The 25,973-nt window shown below is 30.7% G+C and overlaps 3 protein-coding genes across 3 annotated transcripts; 1 reads left to right on the top strand and 2 right to left on the bottom strand.

Annotated features, from left to right (window-relative positions):
• Positions 1-308: 308 nt before the first annotated feature.
• LOC107187705 (inositol-3-phosphate synthase 1-B) lies at positions 309-4,136 on the bottom strand. Its single transcript, XM_015575857.1, has 7 exons — positions 3,541-4,136; positions 2,301-2,473; positions 1,942-2,209; positions 1,578-1,832; positions 1,068-1,310; positions 878-986; positions 309-789 (listed from the first exon to the last, which is right to left on the bottom strand). The coding sequence occupies exons 1-7, from the start codon at positions 3,655-3,657 to the stop codon at positions 410-412; spliced, it is 1,545 nt and encodes a 514-aa protein (XP_015431343.1). The 5' UTR covers positions 3,658-4,136; the 3' UTR covers positions 309-409.
• Positions 4,137-6,736: 2,600 nt separating this feature from the next.
• Positions 6,737-17,594, top strand: LOC107187675 (serine-protein kinase ATM). Its single transcript, XM_015575818.1, has 18 exons — positions 6,737-6,808; positions 7,054-7,191; positions 7,283-7,703; positions 7,840-8,193; positions 8,272-8,668; positions 8,745-13,105; positions 13,312-13,638; positions 13,706-14,011; positions 14,131-14,345; positions 14,429-14,769; positions 14,879-15,345; positions 15,459-15,688; positions 15,792-15,908; positions 16,009-16,164; positions 16,528-16,673; positions 16,758-16,864; positions 16,956-17,234; positions 17,416-17,594. The coding sequence occupies exons 1-18, from the start codon at positions 6,737-6,739 to the stop codon at positions 17,592-17,594; spliced, it is 8,613 nt and encodes a 2,870-aa protein (XP_015431304.1).
• A 689-nt stretch (positions 17,595-18,283) lies between these two features.
• On the bottom strand, positions 18,284-25,569 carry LOC107187623 (DNA-directed RNA polymerase, mitochondrial; the record flags this gene model as incomplete). Its single annotated transcript, XM_015575765.1, has 17 exons — positions 18,284-18,464; positions 18,717-18,808; positions 18,905-19,071; positions 19,217-19,447; positions 19,534-19,693; positions 19,769-20,014; positions 20,322-20,597; positions 20,678-20,878; positions 20,966-21,091; positions 21,260-21,430; positions 21,515-21,862; positions 21,972-22,244; positions 22,362-22,711; positions 22,784-23,142; positions 23,423-23,541; positions 25,249-25,442; positions 25,530-25,569. Coding segments are annotated over 17 exons (3,474 nt in total), but the record flags the coding sequence as incomplete, so codon positions are not given.
• Positions 25,570-25,973: the final 404 nt, after the last annotated feature.

Raw genomic sequence — 25,973 nt, 5'->3', positions numbered from 1 at the left:
TTCAAAAATAGTAGTATTTACTGAAAAAATATACCTTTTTAGGTTCAACCTTTTTAAAAATATACATTATATCTGCATACTGTAAAATACTTCGGAATACAAATAACATTTTTTGCTTTCTTATCAATGATAATTACAGATCACGTTTACATTTTTCTTGAAGGTTTATATAACACCAACTGTAAATGTAGTCGTAACTTACATTTAATGATATGAATTGATCAATTCATCATGCACTGTATGAAGAATTATATGGATGAAGTAGTTTGAAAACAGAACTATTTCAGAACACTGAACATTTGCTGGTTTCTTAATTATTCTTTGATAATACCGTTCGTTCCTTTTTTTCCCCTTTTTTTTAAAAAAACAGTAATACCCTTATTTGAAGATACAATGGGTTTTCTTCACTTTATAATGGTCTTCCAAAATTTACTTTGTGCTCAAGTAACATATTATTTTCTGGAGGCAACGATAGACATGCTCTTAAGATATTTTCAATCGCAGCCCGTTGTCGGGATAATGCATTTATCACGGGGGTTCCCCGAGGCACTAATGGTGCTTTGCAAAGATACGATAATATAGAGAGTACACTGCGGAATTCGGTAAATTCATCATCTGAATCCGCTATTTTGAAGGTAATGCGTGAACATAATTCTGCCAATAGAACCAAGTCTAAAATGATTGGACTAGCGAGTAAAGAATCCTCGCATGTATTGTGTACAACGATCGTGTTGTGTCCTCCAAGCAATATTTCTGACGTGTATTCATCCATTGCCCGTTTACTATCACCTAATTGGAGATTTTATAGATTTTAATATCTTTAAGACAGCGGATTCCATCTATGATTTTGGGATTTTATACATTTTTGTATACATACCAACATACGGAACATATTTGATAACAACGCAATGATCTGGCTTCTCTCCGGGTTGGTAAAGGATGTTATTCGATTGCACCATGTCATCGACCACGTTACTTTTGGATATCTAAATAATACATTACATTAAAATGTTGGCATTATCAATGCAAAAATCAATTTACACAGCAGTAATTCTGATTTCAGTTACCTCCTTTGACCTAAATTGCTGTGGAGCGGATAAATTGTATCCATCATTGTTTCCAAGGTGATTGTAACTGACAATTGATACTGGTTTAATACCAGCTGAGACTAGAAAATCTACAAGTACGGACTTTAATTTTGTTTGTCCAGACTTAAAATCATCACCGCTGATAAATGTTTTGTGTTTTTCAGCTAATTCTATAGCTCCTGGTACAAAAGTATTTTGAGGAGACCCATTTATGTATGTACACTAAAAAAAAGGTATATATACATTAACACATAATACTGTTTAAATCAAAGCTACGTACTGTGGTCTTCAGATTGACTCGCTTCAGTGTCCCCACCAATAGTTTTCCCGTCACAACTCGAGCGAGCCAATCCGAGGATCATAATAGGTAGACGGGATGTTCAAGCCGCTACTGCTTGTGAGCAATGAATTACACAGCTCTGGTTTAAATAGTGGATTTTACTAAAGTAGTAAAGTACTAAAATGTGGTATTAAAATTATATTGCTTACACCCTCCAAAGCTGTTGCAACAGCGAACACTGTGCTCGGACTAACTTCTGAATGGTTTTCCTTGATAGCCTTCAGTAAGTTTTCAGCTGTATCATTTACACCTGGTATTATTTCAGAAAACCTTTCGGTATTAGCAGTCCATAATACAATCACTTGATCCAGGTTCTTTGAATTTTTAAATTCTGCGATATCTTTTCTAATCAAATCTAAATGCTCATGTTTTGTACCAGACATAATATTATTTGCTCTTTTCTCCTGAAATATAAATCCACTATTACACTTATTATTGAGATACAGAAATATTTAAAAAAAAAAAAAAAAGAACAAGATAGATCTGACGGAGCTAGACAAAAAGAATGTTCACCTGATTAGCAGCAATAAAATCAGGGTAGTACATGCTTTTCCTTGGTTTCATATGTACCATATATGGTTCCAATTGCTTTTGCAAATTAATATCCAAAACCTTTGCTCGTTTCATAGCATCAGCTACATTCATACCGGAAATATCCCAACCATCAACTTCAATGTCATCTGGATTTACCATTGGAAGCATCCAAGACATTGGGACATACACATCCTCCTTCATTCCTCTACCAAGCTTAACAGTAGATGCTTGAATCAAAGAACCATACCTAAAATTTTGAATAAAAACTATATAGAAAACTATTAACTTGAAAATGCAATGAACCAGCCAATACATTCTATTAAAATATCAAGGAGTACCAGTTTGCTTTTTGAAGGCCATTTTTTGTTTCCCACGAGAGTTTAAGTTTATTTGCTAATAATGCAGCACTAATAGTAGTACCATTATTTCCACCCCATCCAACCAACATTAATCCAAGCTTTGGAATTTTCAACTGTGTTCTAATCAATAAGTTTGTTGACACTGGCTTTACCTATCAAATGTAAATGCACATTTACAGTCTCTAATATATTATCCTTAGACATTTAAAATAAATAATATTACGCATAGTAATTGTTAATATTTGTATCCAAGGTTTTTTCTGATAGTACACAGTGGTGTACAATACAGGAACCTTTTTTTTTGTCAAAAATTGAATATTTCATTTCCAAAATTAAAATCATAGCGTTTGTTCAGCTGTTCTTTTTTTATTATTATATTTGTTCCTTTCTCCCTAAAAAAGAATTTTTAAATACAACATCTGCAAATTTAATATTCATATTTTTTTTCTAAAAAAACCTTCCAACCTTAAACTCATTGGTCAAATTAAATATCAGCATCTTTTCCTAACAAAAAAAATTGTGTATTAATAACTATCTTTTTTTATATATAATATTAATAACTAATATTTCTTTGTACGATGTGTCGTGTTTATATACATATATAATATATACACACACCACATGCCCTGACCCTGCAGTAAAATTCGAGTAAAAAGTTCGTACATGGAGGGATATTGTTGAAGAGGGTAGTAATAAAATTATTTTCGAATCGATTATCTACTGTTATTCTTCCGAGACGACACGCAGTCGAATCATATATACATATGTGTGTATGTATACATATAGTTACGAGTTTGCTTATGTTAATGCGTGAATCAATTACAACTTGCAGCAAAACATTACTAATTCATAATTATCACTAATACCGAGTATGTTCATTCTTATTACTACTATTATCAGACTTATTTAATATGAAAATGATTTAATTATATATATCGTATCATTTTTTACAATAGCAATAGTACATGTGAATATTTTATTTACAGATACGTTATAAAAATTAATGTTTGAACACATATTTCGATTCTATTTTGTTTATGAACACTTGCCGTAAACCAATAACATGGCGCAGATTTGGCGCTAAACATAAAGAATACACAAGGATGTACTTTTTTTTCATACTTTTGTGTAAAAAGGTATTTAATAAAATTACGGCGTGGAATAAGCTCAAAACAAAAGGAATATAAACGAGAAACAAAAAAGAGAATGTTACGCTTACCGTATACTTGTAATCATCATCTTCAGTAACGTTTGTCGTTTCGTATTCGTATTGTGCTTCTATATAATCTTCTGTATATTTCACCTTCGGCGATTCAACGCGAATCTTCAATGCCATTTTGTTTACTATCGAAAACTTCCGCACTGAGTAACAATAATGACAAAAGTATTAACAAAAATTTGCCTCACAAGAGAAAGAGAATAAATGTGCAGCCCTTCTAAAGATACCCGGGGGTTCAAGGATTAGTGGATTATTGGAACTAGAGACGGTAGTGAGACGATACTTTCGGCTTAACCCGGAGAAATGAACTAGCGAGGAATTCGCGTAATAAATTGTTATGGAGCGCCGTTCTAATCAGTGATATGTTTCTTTTCAGTTGTGACAAATAAAAGGAAAAAATTCCGTAATCAAAGCGTACGCAAATGACACTCGAAGGTGAATATCCAAAACGTCGTGTTCGCAGCTGAAACGTAAATGTCGTGAGTCGCGCAAGCATGCGCTTTAAAAGAAACGGCGCGCAGCCCCCTTCTTCCCCTGTTTAACTGGAACCTATTATATTTGGTTACTACTCGTTTTTATCAATGCACCTAACATAAACTATAAACATGTGCTTCGTTTTGTATCTTGTCGCTTCCTTTTTGACTTTTTCTCTCGTGCTACCTTAACCAGTCACATCCTGTTTCCGCCTTATCTTCTTTCAATGCGTACGAATCTTTCGACCGGTCTAAAACGTTTGAGCACGTTTGCGTGTTTTCATCGAATTTCTTCCTTTTTTCTTTTCTATCGAATATTTCCTTTTTTATCTGATCTTTTTCTGTGTAGATGAAAGAAAGAAAGAGGTTTCAAAAGCAACAGGTAAGGTCAAAGAACGTTCTGGAAATATACAATCAATTGAATATTTTTTACACTTATTAAATAGATATTAACCGTTTGGTGAATTTTCTTGCATGATATTTAATGATTTTGTAACGTAATGTTTATAAATAAAAATATATATGTATATTTACATAACAAAGACTTATTGTCAACAGCACATAATGTAAGAAAATTATACCTAGCTTTTAATTTCCATTTCTATACTTTGGTTTACATAACGACATTATGATCAAGGGTACGAAGTTTTGTATGTGTTTTATTTATGACCATGTTTAATCGAGTTTTGTTTTCCTCAACTACATTATTGATTGCAAGTGCAAAAAATTCGGCAAAATAAATCAAATTGTATATTTTTGACTAATGTATTCATTAATACGTTTTGTAGTCGTAAAAGTTATTTTAAGCACCATCGTTATTTGGTACATTCATTATATTCAATATTAATTATTAAATTTCCATTGAAGAATATGAATTTAAATCGATTTCAGGATTGGCAACTTTCATACTCGTCACAGTTTTAATTGTAAATAGAATACTTAAAACCTTATATTTCCTATACTTTAATCGTTACACTATTATAAATACTTTTGTTGTAAATATCTCATTTAAATACGGGCACATTGTTCAAAATTTGCAATGAGTATGTTTATGAGTGCAAAATTTGAGCATGTGTAGTTTAAATTATGATAGTAGCCGGTCCGTGAACTGTTCAATTACATCACGTGTAGCTGGAATGCATAGATTGTTTCAATCAATTGGCACTTGGTGACTCTGGAACTTTCGTAATGGGAGAATTATATGTTGCCAGGCCATTCGTAAGCCGACCCCCCCGACAAATGATTACGAACTATAATCTGTATACAAAGGCTGATTTTATCCACCTCGTCGTTGCATACGAGCCGTTTCGTTTTCATTCCAATAAACAAACATCATTACTAAGAGTATGCATACTTCAAAATCTACACTAAACGATATTGACGAGTAACCTCAATCCGCACACATAGTTTCTTTCGATTTATTAGTATGGTATGTCGAGGAAGTATTCTGGATCGATATTCGGAACGTAACACCGGTATCGACCCGTTGATTTATATGGCAAAATCAAACTGTATGGAATAAAAAATAAAAATAAACAAAATCGCCATGGGAATGGAAATGTGAATATATCGGTATAATGTTATATCGATCGTGACAATACTAGTATACCAATATATATTTTCCGGTATTTTTACTTCCTCACAATTTTCGGAGTTCGAGTTTGGTATTATATGTATTTCGGTTGCAGTATGACTTAACCAAAATAATACTTCTTGATTTTAAATGTCAGACTATTGATTGATACAAAAATTAAATAATGGTATTGTTATTTAATTGTTTAATTATCGTTGGAATTGTTTATAACATTGACTGCTAAATGAAATTTGAAGCAATGGTAAATGGAGTTCCGTTTACAACTTATGCCCACCACTCGTAAAGGGTGATTGTTGAACTCTGTCTGACTCTGTCCAATATGTACTTACATTAGAGTAGTAGTAATCAGTAGTGGTTTTTAGTCTTGTATAATAATGTAGTTGAAGATAGAAAAGCAGGTTATATGATCGTGTCCATTTCTTTAGATAAAGTCCACGATTACAATTTACAATAAACGGTTATTCACAATGGACACCCCTATTTATATAGTCATAGCTATTATTTATATCCGAATGTTTTAACAATGTTGATAATAGTACTTATTAGAATAATGTTTTATCAATTCTGTTATCAATTGTAAATTATATTATAGTAATTTTGATAAAAATGATAGTCATGTTGGTATTTCCTCATCTTATTTAACATAATTCCCTATTATTGCTTTATTTTCGAATGTATAATTTAATATTTCTATCATAAAAATGGATCGGTCTTTCGAATTGTAATGTATAAATCAAACGTAAAGGAATTTTACATAAAATAATTAACGATTCTGTATCCCATTTGTTTAATTTTAATTAATCAGAAACGAACAAATGTTGAAGAATTTGCTCTAAACGTAAATGAAAATATGAATTTATGATAAATTGGAAATATAAAATATTTTCGACGTACATACATACACATAATCCGAGATTTTCTCTCTGATATAATTTATAAAAATATATAATAGATATATTTATATAATTTATGTATTCATTTCTTAGTATTTTAGCTAGATAGAGTTTGTAGTATTTAAAAATTGTGCACGCCGGTGGTAGGAATCACCAGATACAATCGGATACAATACACCTGAATAAACCTGTATACCCATGTACACCTATCATTGCGCGTTTGAATAGGAAATAAAATGTCAAAATATTCAGAAACAATTCAAGAGATACTAAGAAGTGGAAGTAGTAAAAAAATTGTAGACAAGAAAGTATGTACTATAATCTCATTAATCCTTTGCAATATGTCACATATATTGCATATTTATGTATTAATATTTGCATTACTTTATTTTTCGTATCATTGAATATTATGTTTCAATAGATTAACTTACTGTTAAATAATACAAATTTACAATTAATATTTGTTGAATAATGTTATTGGATAATATGGTAATAATTCGTGTTATTCATTGAAACATTCATCCTTAACATGTATTATAATTTCTCATTTCAGAAGTGTGCGTTCGAATTGTTAAGCTTATATGAAAATCAGGAAGCTATCAATGAGATATGTAGAAATACAGAACAAAATGTACAAGGTACTGTAAACTGGTCATATATAATACATACAGTGCATAAGCTCTTATTGGATGTAAGTATAACATTTATTTAAGGAATTCTTCAACTTAAATGCATTAACTTTAGTTTTGTAATACTCAATGGTATTATCATTTTCATTAAAGGAAACAGATAGACTTGCTTCTAAGGATTCAAATAAAAAAGCAACAGTTACCGAAAGACAAAATACGTGTACACTTGTAAAAAAAACAGTTCAATATGCAAATTGTTATAAAGAACCACTTTTGAAGTGCTCGGATATAATTCCATTAATTTTACAAATATTGAGAAGTAGTAAATACGAACATTACCATGAAACTTATATGCATATATTGGTATCTTATATACTTCCATATAGAACATATCAGATAAAGATGCTATCCGAACAGTGGCAAAAATTATTGGAGATATGTATACAGGTGTACAAAAATGTATCTTTACTTGCAAATAAGCGTACAGTTTTAGAAGCATTACAAATGATTGCAAATTACGGTTGTCTTCATTCAGATCTTCTGCCCAATCTAAAAGGAACATTGACATTCTTGGGTATGGTAAACTATCAAAAAAAACTCAAATGCATCAATTCCTCTCAATGATAATGGATTTTTTATACTTTCTTTTTTAGCAACTTATAATTTTATCTTTCATTACATGGTATGATTCGTGTTTCATTTGATTTTAGAAACTGTATTTTCTGATGTGAAAGCAAATCAGGAAATTTTAGCAGAATCTGCTTATAAACTTACAAACACAGTGTGTCAACAAATTGCGACTGAGTGCAGATATAATCTTTGCCAATTTAGTGAAACTATTTTACTAAAAATAATTAGTCTGAAAAGTTCAGTGGAAAAGTATAAATTGTTATTGCTTTTTATTAAAATTCATCATCCCAAAGGAGTATGCGATGTTGATCACGGGGCTTACGCTAATGATTGGGAAAAATGGCATATAATACTAAAAAGTATGTATTTAATGATTTTGAAAGATTGTAAGCCAGATATACTACCGAAAAGTTTTATTCATCTTGCAAGTGAAGGTAATTTTTATTGTTTTCCCAAGATAACTTTTGTATTCTGTATTGACTGTTACATATCAAACACGGAAATTCTTTTAGTTTTTAAGCAAGTATTGGAAAACTCGAACCTTACAGTTGAAAAAATATCACTGGATGAGTCTGATTATTTACAATCGGCGAAACGAAGACGAATCGCTACTAAAATGGATAGATTAATTGATATGATTAGCGACAGTAATACGGATGAATGTTGGCCCATAATACAGATACTAACAGTGTTATTCAAACGATATTCTGAATGTTTGAAATCGCAAGACCTCCCAGCATTCTTAAAAATTTTAGTAGATCTCCTAACGCAGTCTTGTAAAACAGAAATTATCACGGATAATTTATACGAATTAGCTGTTGTTCTGTTAGCAAATGAAAATGTATTTTCAGTCACAGATATAGAAAATGCAAACATATATTGGGATAAAATATGGGATATTTTATTGAGGTGAAATGTTTATAATGTATATTATTTAAGACTTTATTAATAATAGTTTTTTTTTATTAATATCTTTTAATTTTAGGTCTTTGAGTGTAAATCAAAATGAGATATCAGCTCATAAGCTTACGCAGCTCTTTGTAATAAACAACAAAATAACAAATCCAAATGCACTTTTGAAACTTTATCTTACAAATGTTATCAAATGGTCTATTATGAGCCTGCGCACATTAATAGTACTTTGCGAATATCTATCCTTGCCTACTGATATAGCAATGTTCAATATAAATACATGCTCGCCAACAATGAATTCAAATTCTGTAAGATTGTGCCTCTTAAAATGGGCACTGAATATATCCTGGCATAAAGTGGCTATGCAAATAATAATTGACGAGTTATGTTTATTATTGATTAGTATTATGTCGAAACCAAGACACGAGAAGCAGATAAAATTTAATGAACGCAATATTAACAATTCGTGTAATTGTTTAAACAACATGGAATATATCGAACCATCTTACGAGGATATTGAAAATTGTCACTTGCTATTGACTTACAAACGAAATTTGTTCATTGAGAATGAAGAAGATGATATTTCGTATAACGCTAAAGTAAATGAATACACATTGTGTATGGAAGATATTGTGACTTCCTTAATGCACAGTTTATGTGACATACTAAATGAAAGTAGCGGAAGCGATGATTTACACGTAACAATAATAAAGATTGCAATTGTAGCGAAAGTAATATCAACGATGGGACAGTTGAACATGATAAATATTAACGAAGAGTTTCTTCGACATACTATGGGAAAGCATTTAGATGCTGTGTATACTTTATTGGCAAATATAGATTCATCGAGAGGTAAATATATTTACCTTTGCAATGTGACGAAAGCTCTTAATGTGTTGTACGAAACACCGTATGATACAAATGTATCAAAGATAATCATCTCGTCTTCCACGCCAAATATGTTAAAAAACATATTCAGTTTAATGAATATTGAAGATAACGAAATTGCTGATTATGAGACAACTAAGAATTACTTTGAAGACTACGGTTCTTTCCAAAGTAGACGTAGAAGTTCAGATAAAAGTATGCTACGCAAAAAGCAATGTTACTTCTGTAACAAGGGTACAATCAGAATACAAACGTCAAGGGCTTTGGCATTGTTTTGCTGCATGAATGTGGGAGAAGAAAAATGTGACATACAAATAAAACTTATGAATAGTTTGCTGAAAATAGATATGTACGATCTGTCACGCACAGTTGATATTAAAATGGCTGTCACAGTTTTGGAGTCTCTATCGAAATACGGCATGCAAGATTTATGGAAAAATCACGAAGGAATACCATTAAAGAATGTATTGGCATTATATCAGGGATGCTGTGAAGATGAGACTGCTATTCGTTATGTATTAAATATTTTGCCATATTTTTTTAAATATGCCGTGGACTATGACTACGGTCTGGATGATTTAATGGACATTATTTTTCAACTGAACGAGTGCAAAAGGAAATACGGTTTTCGTGTTCACATAGAATTTACTAAGTGCCTTTTAAAAATCATTCATGTCAGACCCTCTCTCTTTAATTATGCAGTACCTGATACATGTGATCAAAAAATTCCAATAATTGACAGTATTTTAACATCTCTTTCTAATTCTTTGTTTATTGTACGATTACAAGCAATTAAATGTATACAAGAAATATACCTTTTGAAAAACATTGATTTAAAATGGAAAGAAACATTGTTTAGACGAATAGAAGAGTCAATGAACAAATTAATTATTGGTAATAATAAAATGGATGATACGAGAAATGTTGACGAAAGGGAAATTAAAATAGCAAGTACTTTATTAGTATTGGCAGCGATAATATCTACCAACGGAACATTTCAATGTCGTGCTTTACTGACAATGTTTCATCTTACTGTAGACCAAAAAATCGAAGTTCAAACTATACCAAAAGCATTAAATACTATAGCAAACCGAATAAGTTACTCGAGTCTCATTGAAGATAATTTAAGTTATCTAGTAACATATTGGTATAATTCGGAATATTCTGCACGATCGTTTCCTTGGAAGTTAGTACACTGTAAATCAGAAGAACAATTTTATAAAACATACATTAATATGCTTGCATTTATTAAATTTCAAAGTTTAGAACTTTCTAATGTGATATCCCTTTGCACTTATGTTAACTTATCATTGCAACAGATCATTGAAAATATTTTTCCACAAATTTTGCCATGGTTATTATATTCTATTAACGAACGCGATAGTACTACAAGAAAATTGGCCGGTAAAATGTTTCACAAGTTAATATCAAATCAAGATGAATTTGTTGCAGTTAAAAAATTTTCGAGTTTATTTAATGATAAATTTGAAGAAACATTAATATATCTCATTGAAAGATTACACGACGAATGCTATCTCGATAAAATGTTGGGTGTACAAATTTCATTCGCAATGTCAGATCCTCCTCATTTCAACAGTGAAACAATTAATGCATGCTTGAAATACATGGAAGAAAACTTTTTCGCGCAAGGAACGTCTGTGCAATATATTCTAGCACATAATTGTCCAAATATATTACAGAGAATGTTACTACATTTAATTAGCAATGTTTATAAGAAACGGTTTGTGGAACATAAAGTAAAAGCCTTTCACCAATACATGTTCTTTTGTGCACTGATTCTTAAAAAATTAAAGGAAGAGTATTTTAATGCACTGTCTATGTACATAGTAAAGGATATTGGCTACAGTTTACTTCACATAATTAAAGAAAATGATAATATTCTTCTTGAAATAGCGTGTAAATATTTTTATATATTTGTACAGCACGTATTGCCTATAAGACCCGAAGAAATCAAAGAGATTCTCAGTTTTACTGTGATGGTTTTAATTCCTATTGCACAATTGGGAAAGACACCGATAACTTTGAAAATACTTCATTATTTACTAATCGAACAAAAAGAAATATTACACAATGCAATAGAAAAGTTGAATTCGTTTCCAAATGTACCTATTTTTCAAGAAATTCGAAATGTGCATAATGCTTTAAAGTATACAGCTGAAAAGAAGTACAGTTTAGAAGAGGAAATACAACATTTTTTAAATTCTTTAGTCGACAAGAATATCAATTACAGCATAGAAGATATTTCACATCTACGACAACAATTATCGACGAGAAAAGAAGAATTACAAGCATTGTACAACAAACTTGAAACATTGCGTGGTTTTGCAGAAGATTGTGCCTCGAGCATGTTGCATCAATTAATATATAAACTTATAAAACTAACAACATCTTCTGATGCAAATATTTCAATCGAAGCATCAAAATGTTTAGGGGAAATTGGTCCGAATGATTTAACGTCGATGATATTATATTTGGAAAAAAGCCATGTTACTGAAAGTTCTGACTTGGTAGAAATATTGACATATAAATTAATAATAAAAATGATAGAATTGTTATTTCAAAGTGATATCGAACTCCGAAAAGTTAGTGCTGATGTACTTTACGCTACATTGTCATCTTCTTGGGGACAAAAACTGTTAAATACAAAGTACATAGAACATTTAAAATCTCTTCTAGGTGAATCACAGGTAATGCTACCTCTAAATTATGTTCGACCATTTATAATTAATAAAAATGTAAAGGCAAAGAAAATTAGCGTAAATACTGTAAAAATGAATAATATCTTGAATCCACAAAATAGAATTTGGACAGTTGAAACTAATGGTTCATATGTCAATTGGATCACCGAAATAACATGTAAAATTGTAGAATGTTTTACAGGATTTTATTCTGAAAATTTAATTTCCGTTTGTGCATTAAGCACTGATTTCTGCGAAGTAATTTTGCCAAGAATTATTTTTCTAATCATTCATATCGATAAAAAACTCACATCTGCCATATGTTCTTGTATAAATCAATATTTTGACTATCATTTTAACTTCACAATAGAAACAAATGGGTCTCCGCATGTAACACGTAAAACAGCAAATTGTGACCATCAAATTGTACATTGTATGTTAAATATTGTGAATTACATTAGAATACAAGTCGCTGATGATATTCGTTTAAATTTAAATTACATGTATATCGCAAAAGCTGCACAATATTGTGCAGCTTTCTTTACTGCGATATTGTACGCAGAAATGTCTTGTGAAAATATTTTAAACGATCATAATAATTTTACTAATGTTTCCAAAATTGATGATGTCTACGAATTGGCACCTGAACAAGGGAAAATGATACAGAGTATACTTAGAGACACATACTCAAAAATAGGTGACTTCGATGCCATTCGTGGTACAGGATCTTCACATTTGCAAGATCATTCAACTCGTATACAACATTATGTTCACACTTACGAATGGAATAAAGCAATACTTGCCCAAGACGTTGAACTTTCCTTTGGAAACATGACAGTAATCAAAGGTAAAAATAAAGAGATTAATACAGACAATATTACTGTGATAAGATTATAATGTAATTGAAACTTACAATTTAAATTGAATAGTATTTAGAATTAACGGTAAACTAGACTACATTATGTGATTTATGCAATATGTGTAATGTGCTTAAGTTTCTTAAGATAGATTATATTTTCCTTGATAATAATTATTTTGAATTACAAATTACAGAAATGGCTAATGGATTGCATCATTCTGGTCTTCAATATTTAATGGACAATTTTATATTTGCCATGTCTAAAAATAATGAAAAAATACATGAAGATATTCAATATGAATGTTCTTGGCGGCTTAGCAATTGGAATTTTTGTGAAATAAATCAGGCGTTGTATGTGCAAAATGATTGTAAATTGAAGTCACAAATAACTGAGTCTGATTATCATTTTTATCATTATCAAGCATTAAAATATTTTCACGAAGGTAATGAAGCAGGTATACGAAATGCGATTGAAAGTGCTCGTATGAGTGTCATCAAAGCACTTAAAAATATTAGTCTAGGTAAGTACCAATAAAGTGTTTAATATAATATATATCTATTGTCTATCTAACACTATATCGTTTGTAGAAAGCAGTAAAACTATATATGAAAAACTAATGCAGTTACAGTTAATTCGTGAGATTGAAGAATTCAGTTTGGTAAAGTCAGATGAGTATGAAAATGTATTAAAAAAATGGCAGCAGCAAGATATATCTAACTTCAATGAATTGGAATACATCGAACCTGTATTAACTCAAAGAACGATTATGTATCAAATAAATGATGCTTTAGCTGGAAGCGTACAGATGAAGAATGTACTTTTTAATACGTATTTAGATCTTTCAAAAATAGCAGTGGACAAGGAAAATTTAAATATTGCCACACGTTCGCTAGGTATGTAAAACATAACAGTACTATAGAATATCTTACAAATTCTTATTACATCATTTTAACTAACTACGTTGTATTATATATAAATATGTCCTCCATATGTTTTTCTTGTTCTTGTGAAGCTGTCTTAGCAAAACAAACAGACATACCCCCGAAAATTCAAGATCAATTACTTTATCAAGAATCTCTATTGGCACGTCTTCGAAATGATTTGGAAATTGGACGATTTCTTTTACGTAATTTGATACACAAAGAGAGCCTAGATATAAATTTACGAGCTCAAGTGTTGAGAGTTTACGGTGACTGGATGGCTGAAACAAAATCTGAGAATCCTCAAGTATACGACTTAAAAATAAATTTTGGCGGATTAATTATTAAGATGCAAGTTTGAACATTTTAACATCTACTTGTATCTTTCAGGCTGTGATAAAAAAGTATTACTTAAAATCTATAGATACAAGTAGTTCTATCGATGAACAAACTACTGAGAGCGTTAAAAATTTACACGACACACAGGTAGCTCTAGCTCGATTCGCTGACGCACAATTTTCGCAAATATGTTCATACATGAAATCTCCTCAATTTGAAAGCCTGAAAGAATGTGTTGCATACTCTAGCGAGAAAATCAATATGAATGCAGTTACTAAGGATAAAGATGTTAGAAGAGCATTAATTTTGAATCAGAGACAAACTATAAATGATGTTGAAGAACTGGAGCACATAGAAAAGGAAAAGGATAATTATTTAATTTTAGCCTTGAAGTAAGCTTTTAATTCATATTCAAAGTAGTGTATAATGTTATACATTTGTTCGTTATATAGAAAAATATAATTTTCTGATACATCATCAAATACATCAATTTTTTTGCAGATACTACTTACTAGTGTTACAACAAAGCGAAGACCATAATTTATTAATATTTAGAATAGTAGCTCTCTGGTTAGATAATAGAAACAAGAAAGATGTGAATGATTTGTTGGATTCGAATATCAATAAAATACCGTCTTATAAATTTATTCCGCTTATTCCTCAATTAGCGGCGCATATTAGCGATGTCTTTGATACATTTTCGCAAAAAGTATATGAAATTATGGAACGTTGTGCGCTGGATCATCCATATCACACATTACCCGCGTTATTAGCGTTGAAAAATTTATACGGCGATTATGAATACGCTGGGACTAAGACAAATAAAACGTCCGAACCGAGGGTACTCGGAGCTAAAAAATTGTTGCATGATTTAACAAAGTCGAATGTAAACTCGGTTATGCATGAAATGGATAAGTTATCGCACTCCTTAGTTATGCTGGCCAATCTCACAACTCCTTCGAGTAAATGTAAGACTACTTTTCATATAGTAAAAATGGAATAATGCAGTAGTACGTTAACAAAAATCTCGTATCAAATTTAATAGATGTAGATATATTTTCAAACAATTTTTTATTTTCAGCTGGTTCAGTACTCAATATTCCGAAAAATCAAGAAATCTTGAAAGTTAAAAATTTCAGAAATGTACTTGTGCCAACATTGATGATTAATGTGAAACCATCCAAAAATTATGATGATATCATTGGTATATCTAAATATATGGAAACGTACGAGACTGTCGGAGGTTTGAATACTCCGAAAAAGATAGTTTGTATTGGTACTGATGGAATATCAAGATATCAGTTAGTAAAGGTACTTTGCTCATATGTTCTAATATACATAGATATTACTTACTTATTGTGTAGTATTCTATTTAGTATACTAAATTTGTAATCATTTCTACATTTTTTTAAAGGGAAAGGACGACTTGCGACAAGATGCTGTAATGCAACAAGTTTTTAATGTAATGAATATATTGTTAAAAGCTTACAAAGAAACTAGAAGAAGAAAACTGATGATTAGAACGTATAAGGTACTTTCAGTTTAAAAAATCATGTATTCTTCAAATGAACAAATATCAAAAAAATCTATTCGTATTATATCGTTTAATATCTTTTGTATTAATATTTTAGGTTGTACCTTTGACACAGAGATCGGGGATTTTAGAATGGTGTGATAATACAGTTCCTATTGTAGTTATATTAATAGGTTCAAATAATGATTCTGGGCTTCACAAAAAGTATTACCCGAAGGATCATACGGCACGAGTATGCAAGGAAAAATTAGCAGTAAGATTTTATTTAAATTAGATTATGTTTGCAATTAGACAAATACTTTTGATAGTATTTATCACAAACTTTAATTTTTCTTTGTTACTATTATTAATAATCAGAGCGTACATATTTCATGGTATGTAATAACTCATGTGCAGTGTCAAGTATATAAAGCCTAGTAGAAAAATATGAAAATTGTTTTTAGTCGACTAGAGCTTCACAAATCAAACATTTCTATTTTCAAACTTGTTAAGTATAATCAAACGCATTGAAAGTTCTTTAGAACGTAAACTGAAATGACTCTATGTACCAAGTATATTCAGGTAACATAAACTCTTTAAAACTTAATTTTTCTTTACTATGAATTTTCATGTTTAGGCAGTTGAAAAGTCATCGAGCAATGCAAAATTAAAAGTGTACATGGATTGCTGTGCACATATGCATCCAGTGTTGCATCATTTCTTTGTTGAGAAATATCCATCTCCTGAAACGTGGTTTGAAAGAAGATCAGCATATACACGCAGGTAGGTATATTATTACATAAAAACAATCTTCATTGTCATATAAGGCGTTATTTTGCTGTATACGACGTTTGTTTTGGTTTACAGTGTCGCAACAACATCCATGGCAGGATATATTTTAGGTTTAGGTGATCGCCACTTAAATAATATTTTACTCGATCAAACAACTGCTGAAGTGATTCATATCGATTTTGGTAAAGATAATTACTTCCAAATACACGTCAACATAACAATTCTAAATTATCACGTTGGTAACTTGATTGTAACACTGTTAAATGTAATTAGGTATAGCATTTGAACAGGGGAAAGTATTACCAATTCCTGAAACTATTCCATTTCGGCTGACACAAAACATTGAGGCAGCAATGGGTGTATCTGGCATAGAAGGTACAATGAGACAATGCAGTGAAAAAACTTTGACTGTACTGCGTGATCAGAGACAAGTAATTATAACACTACTTCAAGTTCTATTGTACGACCCATTGTTTACGTGGACTATAACACCAGCTAAAGCATACAATATACAAAGTGGAAGTTCCTCTAGATCAGTCGAAGTTAATCAAGGTAGTCTACATAATTGTTTTTATTATCACATAATTTTCATTCATTAGTTTTCGTAGATTATTCAATTTATTTAATAACAAAAATATTCATTTCTTTCGTCTGCAATGAATTTTCTTTTTAAAAAGAAAGAACGTAAATATATGTATAACTGTCATACCAAAGAAATACATCTTATCGATAGGTTCTGTCGGAACTAATAAAACAGCAGAAAGAGCCCTGTTAAGAATAGAACAAAAACTACAAGGTACTGAAGAAGGTTTACCGTCAAGCGTTTCCGGTCAAGTTGAAAGACTTATACAGCAAGCCCGTGATCCAGTTAATCTCTGCCGTCTGTTCTGTGGATGGCAACCGTACTTATAATACTTTAAATTTAAGGTATTTATTAGGCAGTTACATATGAAATGTCGACATTTTTACTGGCATATTCCATATTTTATTCAACTTCAAGGAAGTAATGTTATTAATTAAAGGTATGATTATTTACATTTCACAGTGAAATATGCATTATGTTCATACAATTAGTATTATTAAAAACCTAAGTTTCTGAAAGTCAATTTTACAATTTGAAACCAACTTTTAAAAAGCAGTATCAATCTTAGTCTTATAATTCAACGCTATTTTTTATTAAATGAAAAAAATTTTATGTCAGACTTCAGTCTTCAAGTCTGGCTTAAAATTATCAAGTACAAAAACCCAAAGACATTTTAGCCAAATAACACCTTAATCTATGATTTTTTATACTGTATTTTAAATAGTTTTAAGTAATTTTACTTTTAAGATAAACAGTGCCCCGTGAAAAGTACAGACCTAGCTTTAATTTATCATGCAAATCGTGGGTACTGTTAATCATTTTCACGCATAAAAATGTAACCACATATACCGATCAATAAAAAAGACATTTCACATGCAACGATTTAATATTATATGTTGAAATACCTCAAAGGGGTCACCGGTGACTTCTACGGCATTTAACGTGTTAAGAGTTAAAGGCCATGAGATAAATATAACATAAAAACAGAAACGAAAATTAAACATGAAACAATGCCTTTGGGATGTGATAGTTTATTTTTCTAATAACTTACATAAAATCCTTTCGTATGTATAAGCTATTAACTAAAAAAGTATGTCGATGACAACACGTTCTTGATATCAAAGGAGCCTTTTGCTGGGACATTTATAAAAATTTGATGTACTTTTTCTGGACTCATGTCTGCTTTAATTTTTACTGTGCTGTAATCACATAATATTTTAATTTTTATGTAATTGTTACGTGTACTATCTTAAGAGATTTATAATATTTTTTAATAAAATATTTGTACTCTTCCTGAACAACGTATGCAATTATTCGAAAGAACTGCTTAACTCGCAAACATTATCCAACTATTTATATCGTTGCGGAAGTGACAAAATTAAACAAATTTCTATTATGTTTCTTTTATTAAAAAGAAAATTTTCATAAATGGTTTTATAAATGTTACTTACTTCAAAATTGGTAAATAACGCTGTATAAAAAACTCCGATAAATTCTCAAGAATAGGTTCAGTATGAAGGGCAACAAATTGTTCTCTACATATCTATAAAAGTATCAATTGTATGTTAGAAAATATACGACAAAGTATGTATGTATATCAGTTTACGGTTCCTTGTTCCACGTGTTCCACATTACTTACCTTATTCATTGTATCTACGCTGGAAGCATGAGTCCAGAAGCAATCATGTACAGAGACATACGTGACACCCGCACTTTGACAATGTAAACTAGTGAGCATCATATGAGCAGAATCCAGGGAGTGTATAAAATTTGGTGCAAACGCATTCTTTTGTTTCATTGTGTCAGCTGTTCTGAAAATATGAATTCCAATGTATGCTTAAAAATTGATTCCTAAATAATTTCAATTAACTTTGTGTAAGATAAATTGAACAATGGATAATCAGTTCTCTAAAATAATTTTGGAAAGCAACAATTCTTACTTACGCAGTGCCCTTTTTAGTAGTTTTATCCTGCTTTATGTAAGGTTGTACAACCGGAAAACCTAGGGGTGTATTCCATTCTACAATTTCACCACGAATCAAGGAAATAACAGTAGCACACGATCTAAACCACTCTTGAATCTCTCTTGCACTTGTGAACATTGATCTCAAAGTGGAGAATGTGTTTTCAGTTAAATATGTACCGCTAGGCCAAAGGAATTCTGCAGGCAACTGTTCTATATCTGTGCAGGATACAAACAATAATAACAATGTGAATAATAAAGACCGTAAAGATTACTTGTTCGCGCAGCTGAAATTAAATATCTACCTTTCAATTGCTTTACTATTTGCTGTTTTGCGCCGTACTTTGTCACACCATATACTGTCGTCATCACTGTTTGTTTTATAACTTTTCGCTTTATATATCCGTCCAATACTTGAGCAATTTTTACATTATTTTTAGCATCAGCTTTTCGATTTTTTTCCACCTACATCATCACACAACAATTAAACATTTCACTTGCAGAAAATCTACACAAACATTTCTAATAAATTAAACGTACTAAAAGTGTAACAGTAGTGTATATATCCTTTGGAACATCGAACGGATACAAATTGACACTCTCCGCACCAATCTGATCTCTGCCAAGTGCTGCATAATGCTGAAGTCCGTTACAACTACCATCTTGATGTACTGGAAACCTGCTTTCATATTTTTCTATGTCTGGTGCTTTCAACGCATCTGCTATTTCCATACAACACGCTAATGTTTGCCACGGTTCCTCTGATTCTTTCCACCACATTTTACCCTTTGCAACAGAAATACCATTTTCATTCAAAGTTATTGAAAAGTGTTCTAAACTCTTATTAATTTGATAAATTTACAAACGTCTATTCGATACAAAACTCTATTATTTACTAATACTTTTTTTTTAATGTGTACCATATACACCAGATATTCCCGGCCTAACTTATTTGCTCGTATGTGATAGTTTCGTTGGTGAAATTTTCACGTAATCGTACATGTAAATTGTATATGTACTCCCATCTATTTCCTAATCTGGTTAGGTCGAGAATTTATGGCACTACCTATTTTATCGTGTAATTACAACTTACCGTCAAAGGATTGTTAGCACTGTCTAGTATATTGTCTAGATTTTCGTTTGCATATTCAAGACGTTCCTTGAGGGAACACGATTTTTTTAAACTTGTTAAATTAATAACATGCAATTTCAACCAGTCTAATCCTTTTGGACCTAATGGTTTTCCCTTCGCAAACAAAAGTATGGAGCGACCCACGTCAGACGATAGATGATTCAAGTGAGGTGGAAGAGGATAGACTCGTCCTCGAAAATCTATATTATGTGGCAGCCAGAATATTTTGTTCCTAAACTTTAGAATAATAAAAAAAAAGAAAAGGTCACTTAAAGGAAGAACACGGAAAATTAAATAATGTATCATAAAAGACATACGTGATTGGCAATTGTTAGCTTATACAGTGTATCGCACCATATAGAATAAATTTCGTATTTTCTTTGTTGATGTTTTGATACTGCAGTCGCTCTCTCTTGTTTCTCTTCAAACGAAGCATCCGACGGTAAATCAGGTGGAAACGATAACGTAGAAATTGATTGAGGTATATTTAATTCCTTAGAACCACCTTCTCGAAATATCTACGAAAACAGCATATGTTATTCATAACTAATATAATTTTCATTTGTTGTTAATAGTTGTTCGATAATTGTTAAAACAGCAAGTACTTTGATGATGATGTCGAGTATACGAGAATTAATTGTCCATGGAATAGAACTAAGTTGATTTAAAGAATCGAACACTAGATGCAATTGTTGTAATGGTGTACTTTGAAGTTTCTGCATTGGAGTATCCTAGAAAAAAAGACAATATTACGATCTCGGGTATCTTATCCAATTCACAAATTCATTTTTGTATAAGTTAAAATTCAGAAAACATATCAGTTCAAAAAATTCGTATTGAAATATATGTTAAATTAAACTTAATATTAAAAGTAGATTTATTGTAAGATGAAAACCCACTGTGTTAATTGGAGATCTTACGAAATCGGTTTCCGTTGCAATATATCCTCCTCTGAGTACTGAAATCCACGGAAATGGTGGGACATAGCTAGGCACAAAAATCGATTTAAATGATAATATTTCTAGCTGTGATTCTTTGTATATTTTTGACACAATAGGGTGAGGCTTAATCTATAATCAATAAATTAAATTGTATCACATGAAATACACATATTTAACCAAATATTCGTGTAAAAAATTTATCAGTATACAAACCTGTTCCGCTAAATATGTTTTCTTATTTCTAAATAGTGTATAAAATGCAGGAATAGAACTTTTTATTTCTTGTCCTTTCAAGAGATCGGGTGTAACCAGCAGATCGTTTAAGATAATATTGTATAAAAACTTGCCGACACTTATGAGCACACTCAAAGGCCACTTAGAACATGTCAAGTTTATAGATGTACCAATATTTTCTTCTTGCCGTTGAATATATTCCCATACGGTACGATTGTTCATATTGTCGAATTGTTCTATATTTTCAGGATGTAAGTACCATTCTAGGTACTTCTGATAAATGCTGACTACCTTATCCAATACTCCGTTTTGTTTTTTCGTCTCAAGCTGGAAATTGTAATAATAAACTTTGTCACATTAAAAATGTAACAAAAGTTGTGTATGTAACATTGAAATTTAACGTTGAATTATTGAATATGTAAATGTATCTACATACATCGTATTTGGTATAAATATATATTCCCAGCTCAATATGTAACGAGTTAATATCTGTACTAAAAGCATCTGAACCTCTTGCTATTTTCTGAACTTCTCGTATTATAGCATTTACATACTGTTTTGAATCCAACACTTCCAAAAATGGATGTAATACCATTAAACTATTATTGTACGAAAAACATTCATTTGCCTTTAAACATTTTAGATTTCTTTTAAAAGCAGCTGCAGCAACTGTTTTCCAATAATTTTCAAAGTGCTTCATTTTTGCCCTCTAATTAAACAAAGTAGAAAAGAATGGTTAATAGTTACAAACAACAATGTAATTATAATTCATGAAATTATGAAATAAATTTCAATTAATATTCAACTGGGCATAATAGTATCTTACGTAGGCAGAAACGACCTTCTTGTTTTTAGGTGGACTATTTATACTTTCTATTAACACCTCAATATCTTCTTCATTTTGAAGCTGCATTTTCATGTAATCTTTTAATTCTTCCAACTTTATTATCCCTTTCGCTGGACTTTGATAATTATCCATCATGGGATATTTGTTTATTAACTCGCACTTATACTTTGTATCTAGTTTTGTATATGTTGGCTCAAAATTTGGTAACAACAGTCTAATTGTCTTTAATACATTTTCTCGTTGATCATGCTTGAAATGTGCTTCATTAAAGATACTATTAAAAGATATATTATTACTTGTCATTTCACTCCACAGTTTTTTTAATAGATCTGCATGTAAAAAACCTTTTTATTAATTTTTCTCTTATTTAGGTAATATTACTTCCAATCTTATGTTTTTACCTGTCTGATTGTGCTGTTGTTGGTTCTTTCCTAAAGCATCAAATAGATATACGTATGTTTGTTCTGATGGTGCTAATGAATCATTTTTTATCATTTCATATAATTCTAATACTTTTGTGACATCATTTCTAGAAGCATACGCTTCTAAGACTATATTATACAGTCCGATCATTTTTTGCGATTTATTTGATTTATTTTGCACATGTTTTCGATATCTCAGTAGTGTCTTGTATGCTTTATTCACCATACCACAACTTAAATATACTTCCATGTGTACTAACAAGTTTTTAATGTAGTGTTCTGTAAGATACTTGTTATAATAGAAAGAATTGTTTTGTTCTGTCTGAAACTTTGCATTCCTACAATAACAGTAATATATGATATATAAAATATTATGAATTAAAAAATACGTCAGTCGGTAATTTATTAAGAACCAATAAAACTATCTAATCAACAATCATACAAATAAAATGTAAAATAAATTTGAATGATTGAAAATTTATACTTTCAGAACGTTACGAAATAGTAACATAGTTACGTATTATTATAATAGTGACTAACGTTTTATAGATCAGCACTATTTATACTATCTACTTTTATATTTCATTTGAAACATTAACATGTTCTTCATATACTTACTCTAATAATTTAAACAATGAATCATCTGCTGCTTCATCCGCGTCTATAGCTTTCTCGTTATTCAAGAATTCATTGAAACTATTTATTTCTTGACTAGCTGTGGCCTCTACAATACTCTCCTGTTGTAATTATATTTATATTACATTTGTATATGTATCCGCGCATACAGGGTGAGTCTGGTAACACGACGACTTTAAATAACTCGTAAATTATTTTTTGTACCAAAGAAAAAGATCTTTCAAACAAAAGTTGCATGGTTTCCAAAAGGGCATACAGTGTTGTAATCGATTTATTGTTACTTTCCTCTTTTTATCCAGATACGTGGGTCACCTTCAATTTTGCATTTATAATTGAATGTCTAATATTTTTTACAGATCCGGGTAAAGTAGCAAATTCTACGTAAAAATACCAATTAGTTTTCAATTCTCAAAATAAGTATTATTTCAAGCGGTGTTCGAAGTGTTGACAGTTACAATTAATGCAATAGTCTGATCAGATTATGAGCGTGAACGATAAACTTTCTCAAACATTTCTGCAGTAGTAATACGTTCTCATACATTGTCGACCGTCGTTGGTGATTCATGATAAACTTCATTTTTAGTAGTCATAATGTATCGTGTCAATAAAGTCTTGAAGAAGACGATCCAATGATCTGGTGACTAATTATGCCGCACCAAATATTCTGATTCCATCAGTGTTGGTGATGGATTTCACAAAGCCAATGAAGATTCTCTGTTGCCCGGTAGTGCATTTTCTTAGATTTACTTCTCCATGATTCGTGAATATAATTTTGTCAGTCCATAGATTGGTCTGTACAAATGCACCGTTTGTATATTGTATCTGACACAGGAATCACTCACAAAATTGTACGTGTTGCTCAAAGTCTTGGCCATGTAGCTCCTGATGCACGCATAGGTGATAGGATGAAACTTCCGAGAATTAAGAATACGCACAACACTATTCTGACTAATGCTCGCACCACCTGAAATTTGGTGTATGCCGTTGTGTAGATTATGGGCAATAGCTGCTATGGTAGAAGTACAACATTCTTTATCACTTACAAGGTTACGATATTTACGTTTTCGCACGATAAAGCAGCCACTTTCTTTGATCGTTGTATTGATCCTTAAAAAGCTCGAATGCGATGGCTGATTTCACTTAGGATACTCAGTTTCATATAATATTTTAACCCTCGTAGCATTGTCATCGCACACAATCATAAAAGATTATCATATCGTACTTTTCACTGTTACTGAACACTGTAATAAAAGTATGTAAACCTTTCTCAATAATACTTTTACTTTTACTGAGCTTAACAGGCATCTCATGTTTATGATGTCTAATATTGTACAACAAGGATTGTGTTTACAAACATGATCTATCGTCATAAACAATTGTGTTAACAATCATATGTACTGATCGTGTTTTCTAATACAAGATGTTTCATGTGAGAATATCTCAGTAATTATTCATTCTAAACTCTATTTGGTTTACTTTGTTACGCAGAACTTAATGCTTTATCCGAATTCGAGAAATAGTTATTTATTTATTTATTCATTAACCAGTACACTTACAGTTACGTAATGCCTGGCTATATTAGGCATTAAATTTAAAAAACTGAAGGCTACCTTTATATCTCGATAAAAAAGCAAAATATCAATAAATCGATTACAGCGCTCAAGTGCTGTATGTCCTCCTAGAAACCATGCAATTTTTCTTTGAAACATTTTTTGTACAGCAAATAAATAACAAGTTATTTAAACTCATTGTATTACGAGATGCATCTTGTATAATAGTACATACAAAAGTTAAATTTTCGAACTTACTATATTCAGATCATTTTCATTCTTAGATGAAATACAATCATTTTTCCTTGAATTTCTTAAAGGGATTTCATTTATACTAGAGTCTGTACTTTGATGCGATTTATCCATAGTATCCTGTCCAACCATCATTGATATGTCAGAAGCATGTATTTTCTGTACTGTAGCCCTTTTGTTGCTTGTTGTTTGATTTGTTACTACAATAAAAATATTTTATACTAAAATTCTGTTACGTTAACGTAATCTCATTTAGTTATAAAAAAGTAATTGACTCAAAATTATACCTTCTACCAACTCTGCATATAATTTTCTTTTCTTAACTTTTTTTTTCTTTGCAGAATGATCCAATACATTTGCTGTTGTAGTACTGGTCCGAATTTGGTGATGCATCACTATAAATTACATTTATATCAACAGCAATTAAAATGTTGTTTTATTAAAAAATAACTCCATTAAGGTTTGAGTAGTTTAAAAGGATACTTTGCAATAAATTGTATTTAACTTGTACTGTTTAAAGAAATATATGTTAGAAAAAGTATCCTTATGAAAAAATTTATTAATAGTAATAATAATGAACAGTTATTTATAGTAATCTGTATGTATTCATTTTTGCTTAAATTTATTAACTATATTAAATGAAAACTGTTTATAATTTTCAAATTTTCAAAGGTGATATTTATTATAGTGAGCCACAGAAATATTCATACCATCCCAAATGTCAATTTCAA

This window comes from Dufourea novaeangliae, unplaced genomic scaffold (genome assembly GCF_001272555.1).
Source record: "Dufourea novaeangliae isolate 0120121106 unplaced genomic scaffold, ASM127255v1 scaffold101, whole genome shotgun sequence".
NCBI classification, from domain to species: Eukaryota; Metazoa; Arthropoda; class Insecta; order Hymenoptera; family Halictidae; genus Dufourea; species Dufourea novaeangliae.
This window is presented reverse-complemented; position numbering and strand designations above follow the sequence as displayed.

What these genes read in the sequence shown, in the direction of transcription:
- LOC107187675 (XM_015575818.1), top strand. Translation starts at nt 6,737, where the DNA reads ATGTCAAAATATTCAGAAACAATTCAAGAGATACTAAGAAGTGGAAGT. An exon ending in CAAAATCTGAGAATCCTCAA is followed by an intron (nt 14,346 to 14,428) that starts GTATACGACTTA and finishes TGTATCTTTCAG; the next exon opens with GCTGTGATAAAAAAGTATTA. An exon ending in CAAGATATCAGTTAGTAAAG is followed by an intron (nt 15,689 to 15,791) that starts GTACTTTGCTCA and finishes ATTTTTTTAAAG; the next exon opens with GGAAAGGACGACTTGCGACA.
- LOC107187705 (XM_015575857.1), bottom strand. Translation starts at nt 3,657, where the DNA reads ATGGCATTGAAGATTCGCGTTGAATCGCCGAAGGTGAAATATACAGAA. An exon ending in ATGATGATTACAAGTATACG is followed by an intron (nt 2,474 to 3,540) that starts GTAAGCGTAACA and finishes TACATTTGATAG; the next exon opens with GTAAAGCCAGTGTCAACAAA. An exon ending in ATTTTATTGCTGCTAATCAG is followed by an intron (nt 1,833 to 1,941) that starts GTGAACATTCTT and finishes TTTATATTTCAG; the next exon opens with GAGAAAAGAGCAAATAATAT.